Source organism: Lissotriton vulgaris, chromosome 10 (assembly GCF_964263255.1).
Source record: "Lissotriton vulgaris chromosome 10, aLisVul1.2, whole genome shotgun sequence".
Classification (NCBI taxonomy): Eukaryota; Metazoa; Chordata; class Amphibia; order Caudata; family Salamandridae; genus Lissotriton; species Lissotriton vulgaris.
This window is the reverse complement of record NC_141698.1, coordinates 411,011,741-411,031,581: the sequence shown is the minus strand read 5'-3', so window position 1 is coordinate 411,031,581 and position 19,841 is coordinate 411,011,741. Positions and strand designations below refer to the sequence as shown.

Below are 19,841 nucleotides of genomic sequence, written 5' to 3'. Positions count from 1 at the left end.
AGTCTCTGTTTTTTGTCACTTGGTGGTGTAGACTGGGGTAATCGGAGGCACATTTGTTGGGGGTCAAACCGGCTGTGCAGAAAGGTTGAGTGGATTACATTGCAGTACAACTCCTCGTTATTCACAATTTTTGGTGCATATATTCATAGAGTATATTGTTGTGATTTCCTTTATTATGTAATTGTTGTTGTCCATTAACCGCTCATATATTTATTGCCTTTTTCTGTTCTCTTTACTGTGAGCTGTTATATGATAAATATTGTTGTAACATCACTTGGCCCATTTTCCTATGCCCCTATTCCCTAGTGGACTTGGAACATTCCACTCTCATTGTCCGTTCTATTTTACAGTTACGGCAGTTACTGTGACTCTGAGGTTGTGAATGGAGGCACCTATTTGTGTTGCTTCGTACTAATTTTCAACATATATAAAGACTGGGCCTCATTAGGCAGGTACATGTTCACTGGAATTCCAGGTAGGTGCTGCCTCAAGAGACATGGGGCTAGATGTACGACCATGACAATTTGAGACTCGCAAATTGCGCTTCATTGCGAGTCGCAGTTTGCGACTCGCAAAATGCCATGTACATAAGTATCTGAGACACTATTTGCGATTCCCAATGGGATCGCAATTTGCATGCCTCATGCAACCCCATTGGGAATGGCTGGCAATCCCAGGGATAGTGGCCTGCTGGGCTCAGCACAGCTCCATGTCTTGGACTGCTTTTAAATAAAGCTGTTTTTTTTTTAATGCAGCCCGTTTTCCTTAAAGGAAGATGGGATGCATTTAAAAAAAAAAAAACGTTTTCGTTTAATTTCTTAAGGACAGGTAGTGGTCCCTGGAACCACTGCCTGCCCCTAAAAAAATATTTTCCCCTGCATTTGCAAAATTAAAGGGGTCCCTTGAGGGCCCCTTCCCATTTGTAAGTGTGTTACCACCCTCTTGAAGAGGGCGATAAATTGCAAGAGTTTTGCGGCCGCAATTGCAGTCGCAAAACATTCATACATGGGGTAGAGATTCGCTATTAGGAAGGAACGCCCTTGAAACGCCTTTCCTAATAGCAGGTTGCAGTTCCTATTTAGCGAGTTTCAAATAAATTACGACTCACTAAATAGGAATTGAACATAGTCCTATTCTTTTTTTGGATGTGCAAACGGGTCGCTAACCCATTTGCGCATGCAACTTAGGGTCGTACATCTGGCCCATGATTTTGCATCCCTCCACAGAATGTTAGGAGGAAGCATGAAAGTCTGATTGAGGGAATAAAGGCATTTCAGAGTCGTATAGCATGAGAACACCACTTGTGTGTCTTTGCTTTTGGGTTTTTTTGTTTTATTTTTCTTGATGGAAGAGATTTATAGTTCAATTCTTTGAGTTTTGCCACCGACTCTTAATGTTATCCAGCTCATGCTAGCCTTAACACAAATTATATCCCTTGCTCCAATCAAAGTGGATACTAAACGGACTTCATCCATTCTATCCATATATCAAGTATTTATTCTCACTGATTAATAGGTACAGCTTGTTGCCTATCCTCAGCTGCATATAAATAGAACTATGTCTAATTTGTATGTACTGTAGCTCATGCATCCCACACCAATTCAATTGCCGAGGCAGGGAGTGAGTGAGTTGCGCGGCAACAGCTGGTAAGTCAAAGTCACAGAGTTGGTGGAGTGTAATATCTGCCCCAAAACACTTCAGTCTCGTGCAGATTACCAGTCATTGCCCCCTGCTTGGGCGAAGAAGGTTGTCACATCGCACTAGCTACTCTCACCGGGTCTATATTGATATATGGGATTGCACTGTATTTTTGCCCAGTCAAAAGAATACTTGAGCACTTCCAAGGCATTCACAGCATACAATTCGACTGATAATGGGCTATCCCAGAGTTATTTGTTTATTTCCCTTTCTGGAAAAAATCACTGTCTCGATATTAGAGCCAGTCTCGTTTAAGGTTCTTATCTGGGGTATCTATAGAAATACCCAATCTGGTATTTGAACCATTGCGCTCATCTGATTCTCGGCTGTTTTAATAACGCAATCTTCAGCTGCAGAATCTTTAGGCTAGGATCTTACTTTGCAGAATTCCGTTCTGGTTTCCGGTAGGAGTAAGACAAAGCTACCCTCCTTTAGAGAACTGTGAAAAGTGTGTTATGTTTTTGCCTTGCCCACACTGCCTGAGACTTCAGTCTCTTTGCTTTACATCTGTTATTTATCGTTCCCCACAGCGCTGTGGAGCCCTTTTGAATATGTGCACACTACAAAGGGAAGTTGAATTTAATAGGATAACACTTGTAAGATTTGCTATAATATTTTAGGAGACCGTGTAAGGAATGTGTGATAATAAAGGATGTTTCTTAGGAGATCTGCATGACGTTTGGTCACGAAGCAGGTAACAGGGGCACATACAAGCTGTGGGGCAGCACGAAAGGGCTTAGGTAGTGTGCACGGTATGTGTATTAGGAAGCAGCTACACAATGACATGCAAAGACAGTGGGCATCACCGGAGTTTACTGAGGGGATCTGTATGACGTCGTTATAAAAGAGCTAGATTTGAGGATGACTCAGAATACGTGACAACATATTTAATGTGTGGCAGTAACACGGGAGGTCTAAGGTGAGATCTGTGTGATAAGGGGTTAGAATACAGCAGGGGCACACATAGAAAGTGTGTTAAAACTAGTGGCCTCTGAGGAGAGGTGAACGCTATGCGGTTATGAAGGTGTCATCGAATTATGGATTTACATAAGAAAAAGCTGACGTCAGATACAGATGTTGTGTAGCAAGGGAGGTCTCACAGTTGATTACATTATCTGAGTGGAGGGTGAGAGATTTCTTGGTGGATGGGTGAGATTGTTCAGGTTGCTGGACGTGGAGGAGACCTCTGAGGAGATGTGTCACAGAATAATTCTTACAAATGGGTGCCAACATTTAAATATGAAGCATAGAATTAGACTAAGCCACTGTACTTTGATACTATGATAACAAACAGGCTTCCTTGCCTGCTAAAGCGTCACCAGTTTTCATTTCTGCCATTTTTTCATTGCCAATGCACATTATATATATACTCTCCATATGGCAGTCCCGTGATTGGCTGCTGCCTGCAGCCAGTGGGGTTCCAGTCCGGTCATAACGTGTTAAATTCACTCAGAAGTTCTGCATTGGCATGGCAGCATGCGTAGCTGCTTGTAGAGGCCCAGGCTGTTACAAGCGTGTGTGTTTACATTCTAGCCAGCTTAAGTGTGCCGTTTATTTCTCAAAACTACATGGGGGTAATTTTAACAGGTTCCAAGAGTTTTGGCTATGTTGTATGGGAGATTATTGCGCCGGCCTCAGCCTATGAGGATAATGGAGAATGTTGCTCAGCCTGTCTGCCTGTGAGTCTGCTCACTGACTCTGTGACAGGCAGCTGAGATACCTGGATCCCTGTGTAACTTGTCTTGTTCATGTTGGAGCCTCACACATCCTTCCTGTTGGGCTGGGGGTCCCACGTCACATGGCCCTGGAGTTCTGATGTTCTCCTGATTGATTGCTGACAGGTAGGGGGCCATAGGCTGGCAATGATTTCTGGTGCTTTGCTGCATTTTTCAGATTTTTTTTGGCGTTTCTTGTTGCTCAAATGGGTGTAATTTCAGATATTTATTTGTTTCCCCGGCCATCATAGCTTCATTTGGCTTGTGAGAAAGTGTCACTCATAGTCATTGAAATGTCACTCATAATTACACTGAAATTATGAAAATGTCACACATAGCAATTTGAAACCTTGGCAGCTATGCAGTATTGGGCACAGGACTGCCTCGGCCGGGGGTGACTTCAGGCCTGGTTGTAAGTAATGACTGTGACAGCCGTGCCGCAGGCGGGAATTTTAATGCAGCCCAGCAGGATACATTGTAGTAGGCAAAAGTGAACGAGATCCTTCACTGTTTCTGAGCCTGCTGGCGGCAGCGCCGGGGCATGCAAGTCTGCGTGGGGCAGTGCCGGCACGCTAGCAGCGTGACAAAGCATTTCAGTGCGGTGATGCGGAACACCACACTGAAATGCGTTATTGTCACGTCTGATGTATGATACATGGCAGGCCTGGATCTGACTGCCTCTGGTGCGTGCTGCAGGACTCGTAGCGGCACCAGTGTGTAAAATGAAAATCCAGGGTTAAATGGAATTCCAGTGACATGGACTCATCCTTCTTAAGCGCTTAAAAAGCAATGTTTTAACGAGCTTTTGAAGAAAGCGATTGCAGCCCTCTGCTAGATTAATCGTTTAACACTCACAGGAAATAACGCTTCATTTTGTTAAAATCATAAATGTTATGTTAATGAAACAGGTACCAAATTTACTAACACACAGAAGATTACTGTGTCCTAAAATGCCAGCTACAATTAGAACTACTGCCATCAGAAAAACACAGAAACCCTTAATCCAACACTAACCCGTGGTAATGTGTGCTTGAAAGATAAAAGGAAAGTATTTCGCCTGAGCTAGATCCTGCTGTCCCCTAGATTAGATCTTTGTTCTGTGTTTTGGGGCTGCTGCCTCTGTGAGAATAACACCAGTTTCATAGTTGTAGAAATGATCTGTGCTCAGACCGGCTATCACAGCTCTGTTTAGTAAATTTCTAACTCCGCAGGAGTCGGTTGGGTCCTGCAGGCAGATGCTTGTTGGTCTGTTGGTAAACATACCCAGGGCGCGATTTATTCAATGAAATTGTGTGCTTATGCATCGTCGCCAATGAAGTTCTTCTAACCCCATTATCTTCACCGGTTTTACAGCGTCCTCTAGTGCAACAATTTAAGTGCACACATTACAAGGGTGTAGCCAGGATTCCTTTTTAAAATAATTTTCATTTATGTCGAATTACCTTTTAACGTTCTGTCTGTTACAGCTGCCAACTGCTTGTAATACATTAAATCTTGATTTTCTCTGCACAGACTAATGGGCTTGTTATTATGAACCACTATTATATACATCAGAAAAAGGCAAGAGAAGTGCATAAAAGCAATACTCACAGAGGTGAAAATACAGTTTAATGCTTTACTGTTAGGTGGTTGAATTTCTTGCCGCTCAGATTATAATAACCTGCTTCAGAATTGATACACTACCTGGGTACTTCAAATGTCCAGGCTTTGGCCAACATTTCTTGAGAAAATGTATAGTGATAGAAACATGTTCAACTATAAGCACAGGCCTGATCTCTGTTTGCTTTGGGTTCTGTTTTATAGCTCCCCTGATTGCTGGGATTGGTTGGATGCTGATATGAGCCTTGGCTCTCTGTTGGATTGGCAGTCCTGGAAGCTAGTGAGGTAGCACAGCAGGTTAGGTGCTTGCAACAGAGATCTGTGTTTAACCCGTAGGTCCAAGTCTCAAATCCTGGCAGTTCCAACTAATCCTGCTGTTGTTTCAAAGTCGATATATTTAATATCACAATAGGTATCTACATATTACCTGCCTCACTGTAAACAAATCAGACTGAGCATACAACTCATTTATCATTATAGCACGGGCATAGAGTAAAAAGGGTGCAAAGTTTATGCTGTTGTTGTGCACCATTCAACAATAGTGAAGTCATTATTATTTTGTTTTTTACAGTAATCATTTACTTTTTAAACAGGTGGCTCTGCTGAAGGTTTTTAGGTGATCTGGAATTTGAAGGGTTGATAGGCACAGCCCCCTCTTCTTCAGAGGTTAGGATAATCAACATTTACAACTTCTGTGTGTTTTTCTTAATGAAATATCAGTAGTCCCTACAGATTCTAATGCTTCCCATCGCGATGCTGAAGTCATGTAAGCACAGTCCGGCCGAGCTAACAGATGTGTGTGAATTCTGATTGTATTGTTGTAAATGCTTCCTTTTACAGTCAGCCTGATTCTGTAATATTGGTTAAAAGGCAGCAACTGAGATCTGCGCTGGTGCCTCTCAGTCTTCTTAGTCGGTCCCACGTGGACAGAGGCTGCCTGGTCCGACGCAGTGATGCATGGATTAATTGATTGTGACTCCTGCAAGGCGCCTCACACCAAGGAGTTGTGCATTTAAGTAGCCAGTGTGCGTGCTCCATCTGCTACAAGTGCCGGTATCTCAAATAGGCGGCAACAACATTATTTTTGTTTTGGGCCTGGGCCGGGCAGTTCAGCCGAGCCCTGCATCTGTTTTTGGTCCAGCCTCCACTGACTGTAACACGTAGTTTCACAGCCTGGCGCGTGGTAAATATAACTAATACAGGACCTGGCTGCATCTGTTTAGAGCGTCACTTACTACCTGACTGACATCAGGTTACAGCTCCCTTCTGCTCATTGATCTCTCAGGCTGCACAGAGCAGCGCCACTCCGCTCTGAGCATGAGCCATGTTATTTACTGTTGTCTCATGTGATTGAACTATACGTAGGGGTCAGACACATCCTGCTTTCCGTTTAATTCAGGTCAGGTGATGTCCAACTTTCGAACCAATAGTACATTATATTTAATTACAGCGTAACTGCTCTGCCTGAGTCTGTACACTGCTCTCAGGCACGCTAGTGCCCCAGACTTCCACTCGGCTGGCACAGTGAGTGCAGTACATACATTATTATTCATTAGCACTAAAGGTCTAAAATATTATTACAGCCTGACTAACCCCGTAGCACACTGACTGAGTAATGTAATTATAATTAGCAGCTGGGATTCTCGCTGGTGCCTCTCAGCCTGCTTGGTCAGATCTTACATCCGACAGAGCTTGGTCAGATCTTACATCCGACAGAGCCTGGACAGACTATTTGTCAATTGTTAGTGCCTTTTCATTTCTGGTGGTTTACAGCAGTTTCAAGATCTTTTTAGAGTTTCTTGTTGCTTTCTGGCCCGAGTGCTTAATTATGTGTGCTATTTCCATAGTTTCTGTCCTCAGTGAGCTGGAGGCTCATGTGTGACATTTCCATTCTTACTGGCCTGGGTGCTTATGTGTGACGTGTGCATGCTTATTGGCCTGGTGGTGGGACCAGGCCTGGGTCAGTGCCTAGGTGCTTATGTGAGACATTTTCACAGTATTCTGGCCTCAGTCTGTGGCCTGTGTGCTCATGTGTGACATCACATGTCAGTGCTTAATGTGTGATAACATGAGGGACATTTTTACTATGCTTTAACAGTTAATACAATCTAATATGTATTGAAAAATGTGTTGAAAAATGCTCTGTTTTGGCCATTCTGTCTCAAATTTTCTTGGGAGGGGGGCAAGTTCAGCCCCTCAAACTCCCCCTAGTAGTGGTTACTCACTGCGCTTGCTCACTACACACCACGTGGGGGACTGGTCACACTTTTACTGTGTTCTCTCTGATTCACTACTTGTGTCTATTTTTGGCACTCTCTGAAAGAATGTCTATGGGTGCATATGACTGGGTGGGTAACCTGGTGCTCTTTAAGGTCATCATCTACTATTTACTGTGCTTTGAAAGTTGATACAATTGAATATGTAATGAAAAATGTGCTGTAAATTTCACCATTTTGGTCTGTCGTTTTCCAAAATTTTCTTGGGGGGAGAACCCCCCCAAACCCCCCTAGAAGTGGTCCCGCTGGCTCGCTGCGCTCGCTCGCTACGCGCCGGACGGGGGCTGCTCTTCAGAAATTTGCCAGGGCTGCTTTCAGATCCCAGTCCGGCCCTGAGCTGAAGGGGAGACTTCCATTGAGCCATCTCAGTGGTCGAACAGGAGTTGTCTCAATTTTCGCGGGTCCGAGAACACATGAGTCACACTTTTTATAGTCACTCTAAACTTTGTCGGACCAATAAAGCCATACATGTGACCAAGTGATTTCAGTTGGGGTCTGAATGCAAGGAAGGCTTTCCTAGTTTCCATAGTTTCCTTACTGAAGTCCTGTGAGATGAAGATTTTGTGGCCTTTCCATAGCACATGGTTATGTTTGCGAGCGAAAGTAAGTATCTGCTCTGCGTGCTGGTACCTAAGTGGTTTGCACACAATCGCTCTTGGGCCTTTCTGATCCTTTCTGATCCTTAGAAATTCGTCCCGGTACTCTATGTACTCTATGTGCTCTATCGAACTCCAGTGGCTGAGTGAAGGTTAGATTTGTGGCCTGCGTGAACCACTCCTCGAGGGACCATGGGATTCCTCAGATTTTTCCGGCATACCAAAAATTCTTAGGTTCCCCCTTCTGTTTCTGTCTTCTAATTCCGCAACTTTCCTCACAAGATGGTCGGAACATAAGGAGAGGTTCTTGATAGCTCCACATGCTTTATTTTCAAAGTCTTCCAATTTGCTTATCCTGCTCTCGGACTCCGTTAGTCTTGAAGTTATGTCTTTGATATCCTGGCGGACACCAACAACCTCATCTTTGGTGGATTTGGCCAAGTCTCTAACTTCTTCTAGCCTGCTCAAAATTGTATCAATGGCTTCCGCCATTAGTTTGTTTCCTTTGACAGGTGTCGGTGGGTTAGATTTCAGGCGTTTAGAAGCTGCACCATTATCCTTGTCCCCCATTTTAGTCGTATGCAGCGATGGGTTGTGTGAATTCCTTGGCGCCCCCAGGCGTACAACGCTGAGACCAATCTATGTTGTGACAGTGCAGGTCAGTTGATTAGATACTTCTCCCTTATTCAATAACAACCTATAAGCTGCCTTCCCTTCCAGAAACACACATCGGTAGGTGCCGCTACTTATACAATGACAGTATCACTCTTTGTAACTACCAGTTACATTAAGTTGTTATAAGGGATCAGTTAATATAGCACACCCTGCTGTAGGTTTATTCACATGTAAATGCTCCCAATACACCTGATGGTTAATGACTTTAGATCTGCTCCGACATCAAACACAGCAAACACAGCAAACATAGGGCAGGCACTGAGGGTGATCACAGTAGTTGACAAGCACCTAGGACGTTTTCATATTTGTTTGCAGTGACAATCCCAGGATGATGCAGGCGTCCTCTAATGCATGTTATTTGCAGATTCACAGTACAAATGCGCCTGTATAGGACATATTAGGCGCTTTGCGCCACTCCTCACAGCCAGACACATAGGCACCGACCTAGGCATTGAGCTGAGCGGCAGAGTGATCTAGCAGCAGGATGACCAAGTACGATGTCTGCGCAACGTCAGGCGCGCTGGGGAGCCGCCATTACAAGCTGCCACAACACAGAATTGAATCTGAATCTGGTGAGTCTGGTTGCATTTGGCGCATCAGTGTGTGTGAGGAAGAGACCATACCAAGAACGACAATGTGCACATGACCCTCGTTATGTCAATATTTGTTAACATCTGTTGCGAGGATGTAGAGCACCGATAACAGACGCAGTGTAGCAGTCGCCGCCATTTTGTGGAAGCGCGTTTCGTGGGCTGAGCTGCCACGCGTTTACATACACATCCATACGGTAGCAAGTGATTGTGACCAGAAGCAGACAAATACAGATGGCCCCAGCAGTCTTATTTATTTTGCATACACTGCATAGATTATGGCGCAATGTTCAAAATCGGGAGCCTGATCATGCCGCCATTGAAGTTGCTGATATTTCGCGCCGTTTTCCACTGTCCTTTAATTAGCCAGCAGAAGCGTACTCACGGTTCCAACCTGAATCATGCCACCGGTCTTGGGGGGGATTTCAGGGATCGTATTGGCTCCGGCACTGCCTGCGGTGGAGCGGACCAGACGCCTGGGGCAACCGCGTTATTATATCCGGCCTCAGTCTCCGCCCCGCTCCGCAGTCACCATCGGTCGGAACAAAGAGACCTCTTTTACCAGGATTCCGAGCTCGGAATCAGCCCAGATTTTCAGGTCATGCTGATTTAGGGTTCCGATGAGCAAATTCCCCGTGATTTAGGAACTAGATCCAGGTAGCAGCCCTCTGTGGACGGCAAGGGTGTAGCTGCCTGGAGGAGGACTGAATCACACCGCCATTCTTCCTGGCGTCCAAGCCACGCCCCAAATATTACCAATTCTAAGACAAACCCTAAGCAGGTCCACCCCTTGCATTTATTCGTTGTCTACTTTCAATAAGAGGGTGTCCACTTTGGTCATGAATTTTACTCCACGACAAATTAAGATATTGGAAGAGCCTCCCATCCAGCTTATTACCGCCTGCCTGCAGGTACGAATTTGTAAGTCCTTAAAAGGTGCCATTAGGAGCTTCCTTTGTTCTACTTTTAAACGATCACAAACGCACATCAAATGACATATTGATTCTTTACGATATCCACACAGACGGAAATTTTCAGCTTGTTGTTTCCTTTTCCAGGTAGGGACCAAATCCTCCATAATATAGTCGCCCAATCTGAATGCCGTGAACCTCTTTTTTAGAGATAACCTCAAATGTGCCGCTAAGTAGGATTGCGGTTTAAGTGGAGTATACGATTTTATTACCGCCCCTGCATGGCGTCGTTTGGTCAATCTATTTTTGTCTTCTAAAAACGACAGTTTCTTGGCCGTGGCGTTGCACGCTGTATTAAATGTTTTTCTATACAACTTTCGATTCCATGTTTCGTCCATATCTAATGCAGCAAGGGCAGTTCGCAAGAAATCGCCCCATACTTTTTTTTTTTTTTTTTTTTAAATCGAATTGAGATTGTATTTCGGTCCAACATAAATTGTTCAGCGATCCAGGTTCTGATTCTCTAAATTTCCAGCACAATTTTACAAATGTTGCTTTTCTTTAGTATTCCTGGTTCTGAAGGCCAAATCCCAGGCGTACCTGTGCTGGGGATGCTCTTTTTGGGAGATTAAAAACTGCTTTATATACTCTTGTCTGTAGTTCATTTAAAATGGCAGTTTCTTGACCGTGCCAAATTTTCAGCCTGTAGGACAGAGTTGGAAGCAATTGAGCTGCTATTATTTTCAAGAGATGACCGTGTGAGGGGCATTGCAGTTTCTTATAGAGCTGTTTATAAGCAAAGGTTAGTGATTGAGCTTTTGCTTTTATATCAATTTTTTGTTCCATTTAAGTCATTCTTGGGCCCAATTTGATCTCTAAATATTTATATGAGCTGGTTTCCTCAATTTGCGTTCCCTTTGCATGCCATTTATATTTTACAGCTCTAGGGTCTGCTAGTTGAACCACCTTGGTTTTTGTCATGTTTATTTCCAAGCTTAAAATGTCGACGTAATCAGTCAGTTTATTTATGACTCTTTGCAGTCCTATTGGGGTTTGGCTCACAACCACAATGTCATCCGCATACGGCACAAACTGAATTGACTCATTTGCCAATTTGGGCGGATGGCCATTTGTCTTTAGCAGATAATTGTTTAAATCTGCCAAGTATAGACATGGTGAAAGGACGCAGCCTTGTTTTAAGCCATTAGTTATTTTTATCTTTGATGATGATATTCTGCTACAGTCTCCAAGCTTCACCCTGGCCTATGTTTCGCTGTATAAGGCTATTATTGTGTTTATCAATTCCTGCGGTAATCCCCATTCTTTCAATTTCAGCCAAAGTCGGGCTCGCGGCACTCTATCGAAAGCAGATTTCAAATCGATGTAGCAAGCTAATAGGCCTGTTTTTTTGCTTGCAGCTTTTTCAATTAAAATCGCCAATGTTGCCAGACTTGTAATAGTGCCCATACCCTGCCTAAAACCTGTTAGAAATTTTGGGATTATTCTTTTTCCCTCCGTCCACTCTTGTAAGTGTTGTAAAATGCAAGATGCAAACAGTTTTGCCTCTACATCAATTAGGGCAATGAGCCTGTAATTCCCAGGTTCCATTTGGCTGCCATTTTTATAGATTGGATGAAGTAAACTTTCTCTCCAGGTAGCTGGTACCTTATTCTCTGCATGTATCTGATTAAAAAGAGGAGCAAGGTAATTAGCCCAAAATTCTTAAAAAGAGCATTTGGAAGGCCATTTGGCCCTGCTGCGCAAGCGGACTTCAACTTTATCACCACCTTTAAGTTTTTTGTTGTTGTTAAAGGTATTAGTTCTTGTGTTGCAGATAGGCCTTTTCCCAAAATGGGTCTTCCTATTGAGCTTGGTTTCTGATTCAATTCCTCTAAATCATCTGGGCATAGGGCTACCCATCTGTGAGTAGTTGTTTGTATGTTATACAAATTGTCTACATGTTGGATCCACGCTGGATCGCTTAATCCTGTATTCTGGAGAGTTTCTATTCCCTTTTTTAGTTTATTTTAGTCCCCAGAATTCACTGCTGTTTGGTAGTTTACTTACCCACAGTAATTTCTCCCAGAGGTTTTCGGTGTATGCCCTTTTTGCCTCTCTGCATGTTTTCTTGTATTCCTTTCTCATTTTTGTGATCTTGTTGTAATCGGTGTCTTTTCCCACTTTCTGGCTGCTAAGGTCATTACTCTTGCTTTCTTTGCGCTTTTTTTCTTCTGATCTCTCAGCTTTGTGTTATACCATGGTTCATTTTTAGAACCGTACATGGTTTTTCGTGCTGAGCCTGCTGGAAATTTGTCTAACAAAAACGTGCTCAGGTTCTCCCAGTACTGTAATTAATCATATATTCCCCACATATAGTTTTATCGTGTTCATTATTTCTTCCGTATTTGTTCCTCTTCAGTAAAGTCTCCTTTGATTATGCACTTCAGGCATTGCAACTAAGGATGATGTGCTCTTTTTATGCATCAAATTCACGTGAAATACTGTTTCTTGGGGAAAATGATCACTCTCCGGCCACATTTTTATGGAAAAAGACTCCAATAAATTAACTAGGTCCTTACTAATTATGGTATAATATATGGTGGATTGTTTCTTGCCACTTAGATAGGTGACTCCCGCCAGTTGGTCTCCCTTTGGTCACTCTTGCATCTTGCCAAAAAATCTCTTACACCATAAAGGTGTAAACCTGCACCGTCCCATCTGCTTTCTGGTCATGTGACTTTGGCTCCAAGTACTAAGAAAGAGTGCATGCATGAGTCAGTAAAAGCTACCTATCAAGTAAATAAGTACACAAGAGCACTGCCATGGCTCTCAGTTGCAGACCAGGCTGAATTTACTACAAGAATTCCAACAAAACACAACACAGCTACTCAGAAAGCAAAACACTCTACCTAAAGTACAACCATATGCCGCAGATATCAAAAAGAAAAAGGCATCATTAAATCAACCACAATGAATGAGGAAAAAAATAAAAAATATAATATTCTACATTCCACTTTACAAATAAGGTTAAATGGGCTCCATATGAGACCAAAAAAAAATTGTTGAATAAGATAGGGGATCCACAACAGATACCGGTGCTCACAAGTATGAATGTCAGAAAATTCAGCCTTACATCACACTGAGCAATGGCCAGAACACCTGTAAACAGCAACTAAAGGATATTCAAAAGAGTTTATATCACATTTACAGGAGTGTAATTATTAAGTCTTGTCACCTATACAATCCCATCACATTTTATGCAGTACTCAACATAAATAAAGACATTATGGCACAAATACATGAATAAAACAATAGTTAAGGCATAAAGTGCAAATTGTGAAGCCAGTGATCATACCTTCTGTAAAATGTCCAGTAGTAACACATGATTCGCGGACTCCTTCAACTGTTGTTCCAGCTCCTAACAAAAAAATATATATTTTGTTTGTTAAATGAAACAAGCGTAAAGTATTGGCACTTAAGACAGAAAATTTGCCAAATAACATCTTAGGCAAAATATGAGAGATCTCAGTGTAAATGTAGCTCGTGATAGTAGAGCAGGGATCCTGCGATTACAGTGTACACAAAATGCACAAGTCACGAATAGCATGGCACATGCAATTTTCTTTGTCCAAAAAACATACTTTTTTTTAAAAAGAGCTACTTTATCAAGGAAATACCATTTGGCAAATCAATGTGAACTTACCATCTCTGGCATTACCAGCGTCTGTGGCACACGTTTTAAGTCGGGCCTATACAAGCATACACTCTTAGGTCTGTTCAATTATCATTCATATTTTGCTTCCACCCACTTTAGCATATAGCATGGGGCAATGGGTGAGCCCCCTTCAACCATTGGCTCTCTTGGACTATGAGTGCGGCATTTTGCCCAATCACATGTGCACATCTGCACTAAAAGAAACATACTTCAGTGCAAGCGATACAAGCACTTTGATTTGCACATCCCTTTTTCTTTCAATTCTTTTTCCTTTTATAATCATCCTTTTGTGTTTAAAATAACTTCATGTTACATTACTTAAAAGTTGATGATATATTTGGCTAGCATCAATAACTACAAGCTTCTAGCAGGCACATGTAGGTTGAAGTGTGATTTCCTTTATTAATTAAATAAGATATGCTTATCAAAAAATAAAAAGTAACCATCACACTCCTTGTTCTGAGCCCCACCCCACCCCTCGTCAGATACACTGGAGCAAGCAGTCAGTGAGATGGGGAGAGCTTTCATTGCAACAGCACTGCTGTGTCCCCTCCCCCTCCAGCCCACAGACTCAAGGACTAAGGACGACCAACTTATGGAGCTGCTCTGTCCCTGGCATCACGAGCTCCCCGCTAGGTGTCCTTCCAGTGAGCAACAGCACTAAGGGGAAAGATAAAAGCTCTGGCTGGCGCCCAAACCAAGATAGATACATTTACAATCTTGCCCCCTGGGGCCTCAGGACTTACCTGATACACCCCTCTCCCCAAACCTCTCTGCCCCATGGACTCAGGGGACCATGGGAAAACACAGTCTGGGAAGTAAACTACCACAGACTGCCTGGATTAAGCCACAAGCGGCCCTAGCCCCGGACACGTGCATTTGTCTGGAGTGAATATTGGCTAAGCCATCTGGAATCTCTAAAATCTGTTATAGCTATGGTTGGTTGTGTTGGGACTTATTGGGCGGCAGATGATTCTTAGGAGGAAGTGTTGGGGGAAGGGGGGAGGGGGTGGTGGAGGGTTCACTGTGTTATTGTTATCTTTTGTTCCAAGCACTTCATAGATAGTTCAGATATCCACACAGGACGCTTGCCGTGCTTCTGGCCCTATATTATGTCCCTTTGCCTCTTCAACCGGTCGCCCGTGAGGACCCGGTTCACCAGATGATCCCATACCGTAGCCATGTATCCCCCATGAAGTACTTCTTCCATATGTTATGGAACGTCAATGGGCTACTTGATTGCATTAAATGGACAGCTGTCCTGTGCTGCGCCAGATGCACCCAACCATTAGTCCTTATGTTGCAGGAAACCCATTTGTTGGGTTCCTCATGGCCCTTTCTGCATCCTTTTGGGTATGACAGAGTCTTCGATTCAGGACTCACAAGAGGGTCCAGGGGAATGGCAATGCTCCTTCCCCAAGGACTTTCCCGGCAGTGATTGCTAATACCACTTTAACCCACTGTAGGTTTGTCAGACAGGAGGGTCTTCTAGAGGGGAAACAATACAATTTCCTGAATGTTTAAGTGCTGCCTCAGGCGCCCCCTCCCACCCTTAAGGGAATTGAATCCACCATTCTAGTCTTACTCCAGCGCACCACCATAATCTGACGTCCCTGAGCCTTTCACTATGACATGTACTCAAAGAAGCGAACAGTTCACAAGATGGATGAACTCACTGGGCCTATGCAATGTCAGGAGGGCCTGGAACCCTTAAGCTGAGGAGTAACGTCACACTTTTGCAGCCAATAAAACGCTCTCTGGCATTTATTTAGCCGTAGCTAACATCCTCTGGGCTCACACTGTCGCCATCCTCCCTAGGAGAATAACAAGGTGATGGATGGAATGCTAAAATTAATCTCAGCCACTGGCAATGCTTGTGGTGACTGTCAAGTATAAAGTGACTTTCAGTGACAACCAAGGATTCCTAGAGTTCCTATCCGGATCCTGGTCTTTCTGGGCCTATGATGTTCGTCGACGTTTCGACCCTAGTGTGACCCGATTATTTCTTCAAGACAAAAGCGCCTACACGAGAGGAATGAAGCACCTCCGTTTGTCTTGAAGAAATAATTTTCTCTACAAGAGTTGACTGGCATTATTGCCACATCGGTCTCAGGCTGAAGTTGCCCGGTCTGACCCCTAAACTGTCATCCCTCTGTCTTGATAAAGACCTGCCGCGACCACCAATCGGGGCGCACTATGGTCGAAACGTCGACGAACATCATAGGCCCAGAAAGATCAGGATCCGGATAGGAGCTCTAGGAATCCTTTGTTCAGAAGCATTATCTGGCCAATGAAGATATCTGTATATACCTGTACATAAAGTGCACTGTATATTTTGCCATTCACTGAGCACCTTTCACTGAAAGTCATTTTATACTTGACAGTCACCACAAGCATTGAATGTTATCTAAGAATGATTACAATTCAGATACCAAATGTTTGAAAATCTTTTAATACAATTGATTGATTACATGATTTAAAGCTTTTGAGCATATATTTCTCTAATTGTTGGACTTGTATCAGAGAGTCTTTGTTCTCATTAATGAATGTTTCCAAAAGTAAGTGGTCCGACCCAGCATGGTGGGGTGAAAAACGATGGATTGGGATGCGACCCGAGGGAATGCCAGGGGCTGGGATTGATTCAAGCACCTTAGATCACCAGCGCCTAGATACCCTCACAGGTGATTAGTCATGCTATACTAACATTGATTGATTGATTTTTGCATTTGACGCCATCCTCCCTAGGGGCATCTCAGACCACGCTCCCCTCATTCTCATGGACGCAGCCAATCATGCACCTTAACGTCAGACACTTTGCGCATTCCCAATGCTCAGAGTACATATCCACTGAACTACAATCCTATTTCGACATAACGCAGGGCACAGTGACCTCCCCGAGAGGTCCACCAAGAGAGGCATAGCAAAAAGGTATATTTGACAGGAACGGCATGACAGATTACACAACAATAACTTGTGATAACCTACCTGCACAAACTATTTGGACGAGGCGCACCAGCGTTGGAAAGCCTCGACACACTGGGTATATGGACAGGTGGACAAGACTGGGAAATTGCTGTGCAGGTTGACCCCCAGGGAAATGGCTTCCTGATTTGTTCCAGCGATTGAAGACTCCGCTGGCCATCCAGCTGAGATAGTTTCAGTCTTTTCGACTATTATTTTAAACTCTACACCCATAACCCCAGGCCAACATGTGAACATTACCAGGCCCAGTTCTCAGAGATCACCCTTCCTACACTCCCCAGGGCATCTAGCATAGACCTGGACATGTGCCACACAACCGAGGACATAGAAGAGGCGATCCATTGCATGAAGTTCGGGAAGACACCAGGCCCGGAAGGTTAATACCGTAAATTTGGTATCATACTCGCAAACTTGTCCACTACCAAGAAGCTATATTTACAACAAGGGGTGGTGAGGGACAGAGTCTCTGAATTAAGCAGAAAGCTCTCACCCAGTCAAGAGATCAGGGCTAGATCCAACACCGTTTTTTAGCTCACTGCACCATCCCAGTTTCAGAACCTGCCTGTATGCAAATTAGTCTGTTCCTGTCCCAGTGCATGATGGGAACAGGGCAAACCAAACTACAAAAGCCAATTCTTACACTGGGAAGGAAACAAACTCCCGGGGACCGGTTTCTGGCATTACAGCCATCTTCGGCCCGGTTTGCTTGAATCCTGATGGTGCAATGAGCAAGGGTCTCACATCTGAGAATACCCTTCCACGCTTAGGGTGGACAAAAATATTTACAACAAGGGGTGGTGAGGGACAGAGTCTCTGAATTAAGCAGAAAGCTCTCACCCAGTCAAGAGATCAGGGCTAGATCCAACACCGTTTTTTAGCTCACTGCACCATCCCAGTTTCAGAACCTGGCTGTATGCAAATTAGTCTGTTCCTGTCCCAGTGCATGATGGGAAATTGCTGTGCAGGTTGACCCCCAGGGAAATGGCTTCCTGATTTGTTCCAGCGATTGAAGACTCCGCTGGCCATCCAGCTGAGATAGTTTCAGTCTTTTCGACTATTATTTTAAACTCTACACCCATAACCCCAGGCCAACATGTGAACATTACCAGGCCCAGTTCTCAGAGATCACCCTTCCTACACTCCCCAGGGCATCTAGCACAGACCTGGACATGTGCCACACAACCGAGGACATAGAAGAGGCGATCCATTGCATGAAGTTCGGGAAGACACCAGGCCCGGAAGGTTAATACCGTAAATTTGGTATCATACTCGCAAACTTGTCCACTACCAAGAAGCACCGGGAGTCTTCCCATTGAATCAAATAACCCAGAACTCTATTGCGTGGCATAACACCCCCATTTCCAAAGTTAACAGACAACAAAATCTTTACAAAAACCCTCACCAACAGGCTCCAACGTGTCCTAACGGACCTTGTCCACCCAGACTAATGTGGCTTTATGCTGGGCAGTGGTACCCACCACTGTAAAAGATGGGTGCATGAAGCCCTGGCCCGACTTCAGGAATTCCGAGACCCATGCGCTCTCTTTCTAATTGATTGTGAGAAGTCGTCTGACTCCATCAATTTGCGCCTTTCTGAGTGAGGGGTTCTTAAACATATTGGTGTTGGTCCTTGATTTCGTAGATATGTGCAGCTCCGCTATTATCAACCCTTGACACTAGTGCAGATAAATGTTGTGTTGTCGGCCCACTTCCCTATTCGCATTGGTACCTGGTTGTTGTCTCTGCTCCTCTTTGCAATGACCATCAAACCTCTCGCCAGACTTATACGCTGTGATGCTCAGATCCCCGGCAGCCAATGGAGGGGTAGGAAGGAGGTAAGAATTGCGTCGTATGCGAACGACATCTTTCTGTTCCTAGCTAACTCCCACCTCTCCAGATCCTGTTGCCTGCAACTCTTAGACCTCCATGGAGAGGCCTCTAGCCTTCAAATGAACAAAAACAGTTGCTAGTTCCACTACATGGGGACGGCAACATCACAGACTTGCAATCCTAGATCTCATTAGGTGTCTCAGCTTCCAGTAACTGAACTTCTATATGGCCTGAGAACCGGGCCGGACATGGACTCTCAATCTTAACCCTCTCCTGACCAGAACAGAAATGGACCTCCAGCAATGGGTATCACTGCCGATAAATGTACTTGGCAAGGTAACCCTCTTAATTAACATGATACTTCCGCGATTCCTCTACGTACTCTAAAATTTCCCACTGAAAAGGAAAGGTCTCAGTGTGGAACGCTGGGGAACCCCACAGAGCAGGGGGTTTTCAGCAGAGATGAAAACGCGGAGAAAGACTTGTTTTGATCGGTTCGCCAGAAAAGATCAAATCCAGGACAGGGCCGTACCCTAAATACCAAGCTCACTTAGTCTATTAATTAGAATGGGGTAGGCAACTATATCGAAGGCTGTAGACAGGTCGAGACGCATAAGCATGACTGCTTTGCCCTGGTTGACCTTCTCGCGATCACTCTCAGATACTTCAAGGAGAGCAGTCTCTGTGCTGTAGCCAGCTCTAAATCCGAATTGGGAGTCGTGGAAAAGATTACTAGATTCTAAATGACTCGCCAGTTGCTCATGAACTAATTGTTCGAAGAGTTTAGCCGGTGCAGGGAGATAGGTCTGAAGTGTTTTTTATTCAACCGGGTGGGCATCCGGGTTTTTAAGGAACGCAGGAGGTAGGCTTGTTTCCACACTGCAGGGAAGATTCCTGAGCTCAGAGAAGAGTTCCATATTTGATTCAACTGGACATTAATGCATGGTGCCAAAAGTTTAAAGAACTCTGCCGGGCAAGGATCACTCGATTACCTGGATTTACAAGATAATAATTTTTGCAATGAATCAGCAGGAGAGAGCGGGTGGAAATTAGTAAGCATGTCATTGTTGTTGGACGAGGTAGGGAGCTCAATGGTAGTCTGAGGGAGAGGTAAAGGTGCTGTAAAAAGCTTGAATTTTATCTTGGAAGAAGTCCAACAAACCAGTACAAAGGGAAGCAGTGGGAGAACCGCACAGGTTGTGGCAACAGACTTTACAAAGCCTTGGAAAATTTTAAAAGAGAGTTTTTGCTGAG

General features: G+C 44.1%; 1 protein-coding gene across 1 annotated transcript in view; it reads right to left on the bottom strand.

Annotated features, from left to right (window-relative positions):
- EEF2KMT (eukaryotic elongation factor 2 lysine methyltransferase) overlaps positions 1 to 19,841 on the bottom strand; it is a 381,112-nt gene that overhangs the window by 334,534 nt on the left and 26,737 nt on the right. Inside the window, exon 2 of the mRNA XM_086941230.1 lies at positions 13,416 to 13,478. Coding sequence (XP_086797356.1) covers positions 13,416 to 13,478 — 63 coding nt within the window. The remainder of the gene's footprint in view (positions 1 to 13,415; positions 13,479 to 19,841) is intronic.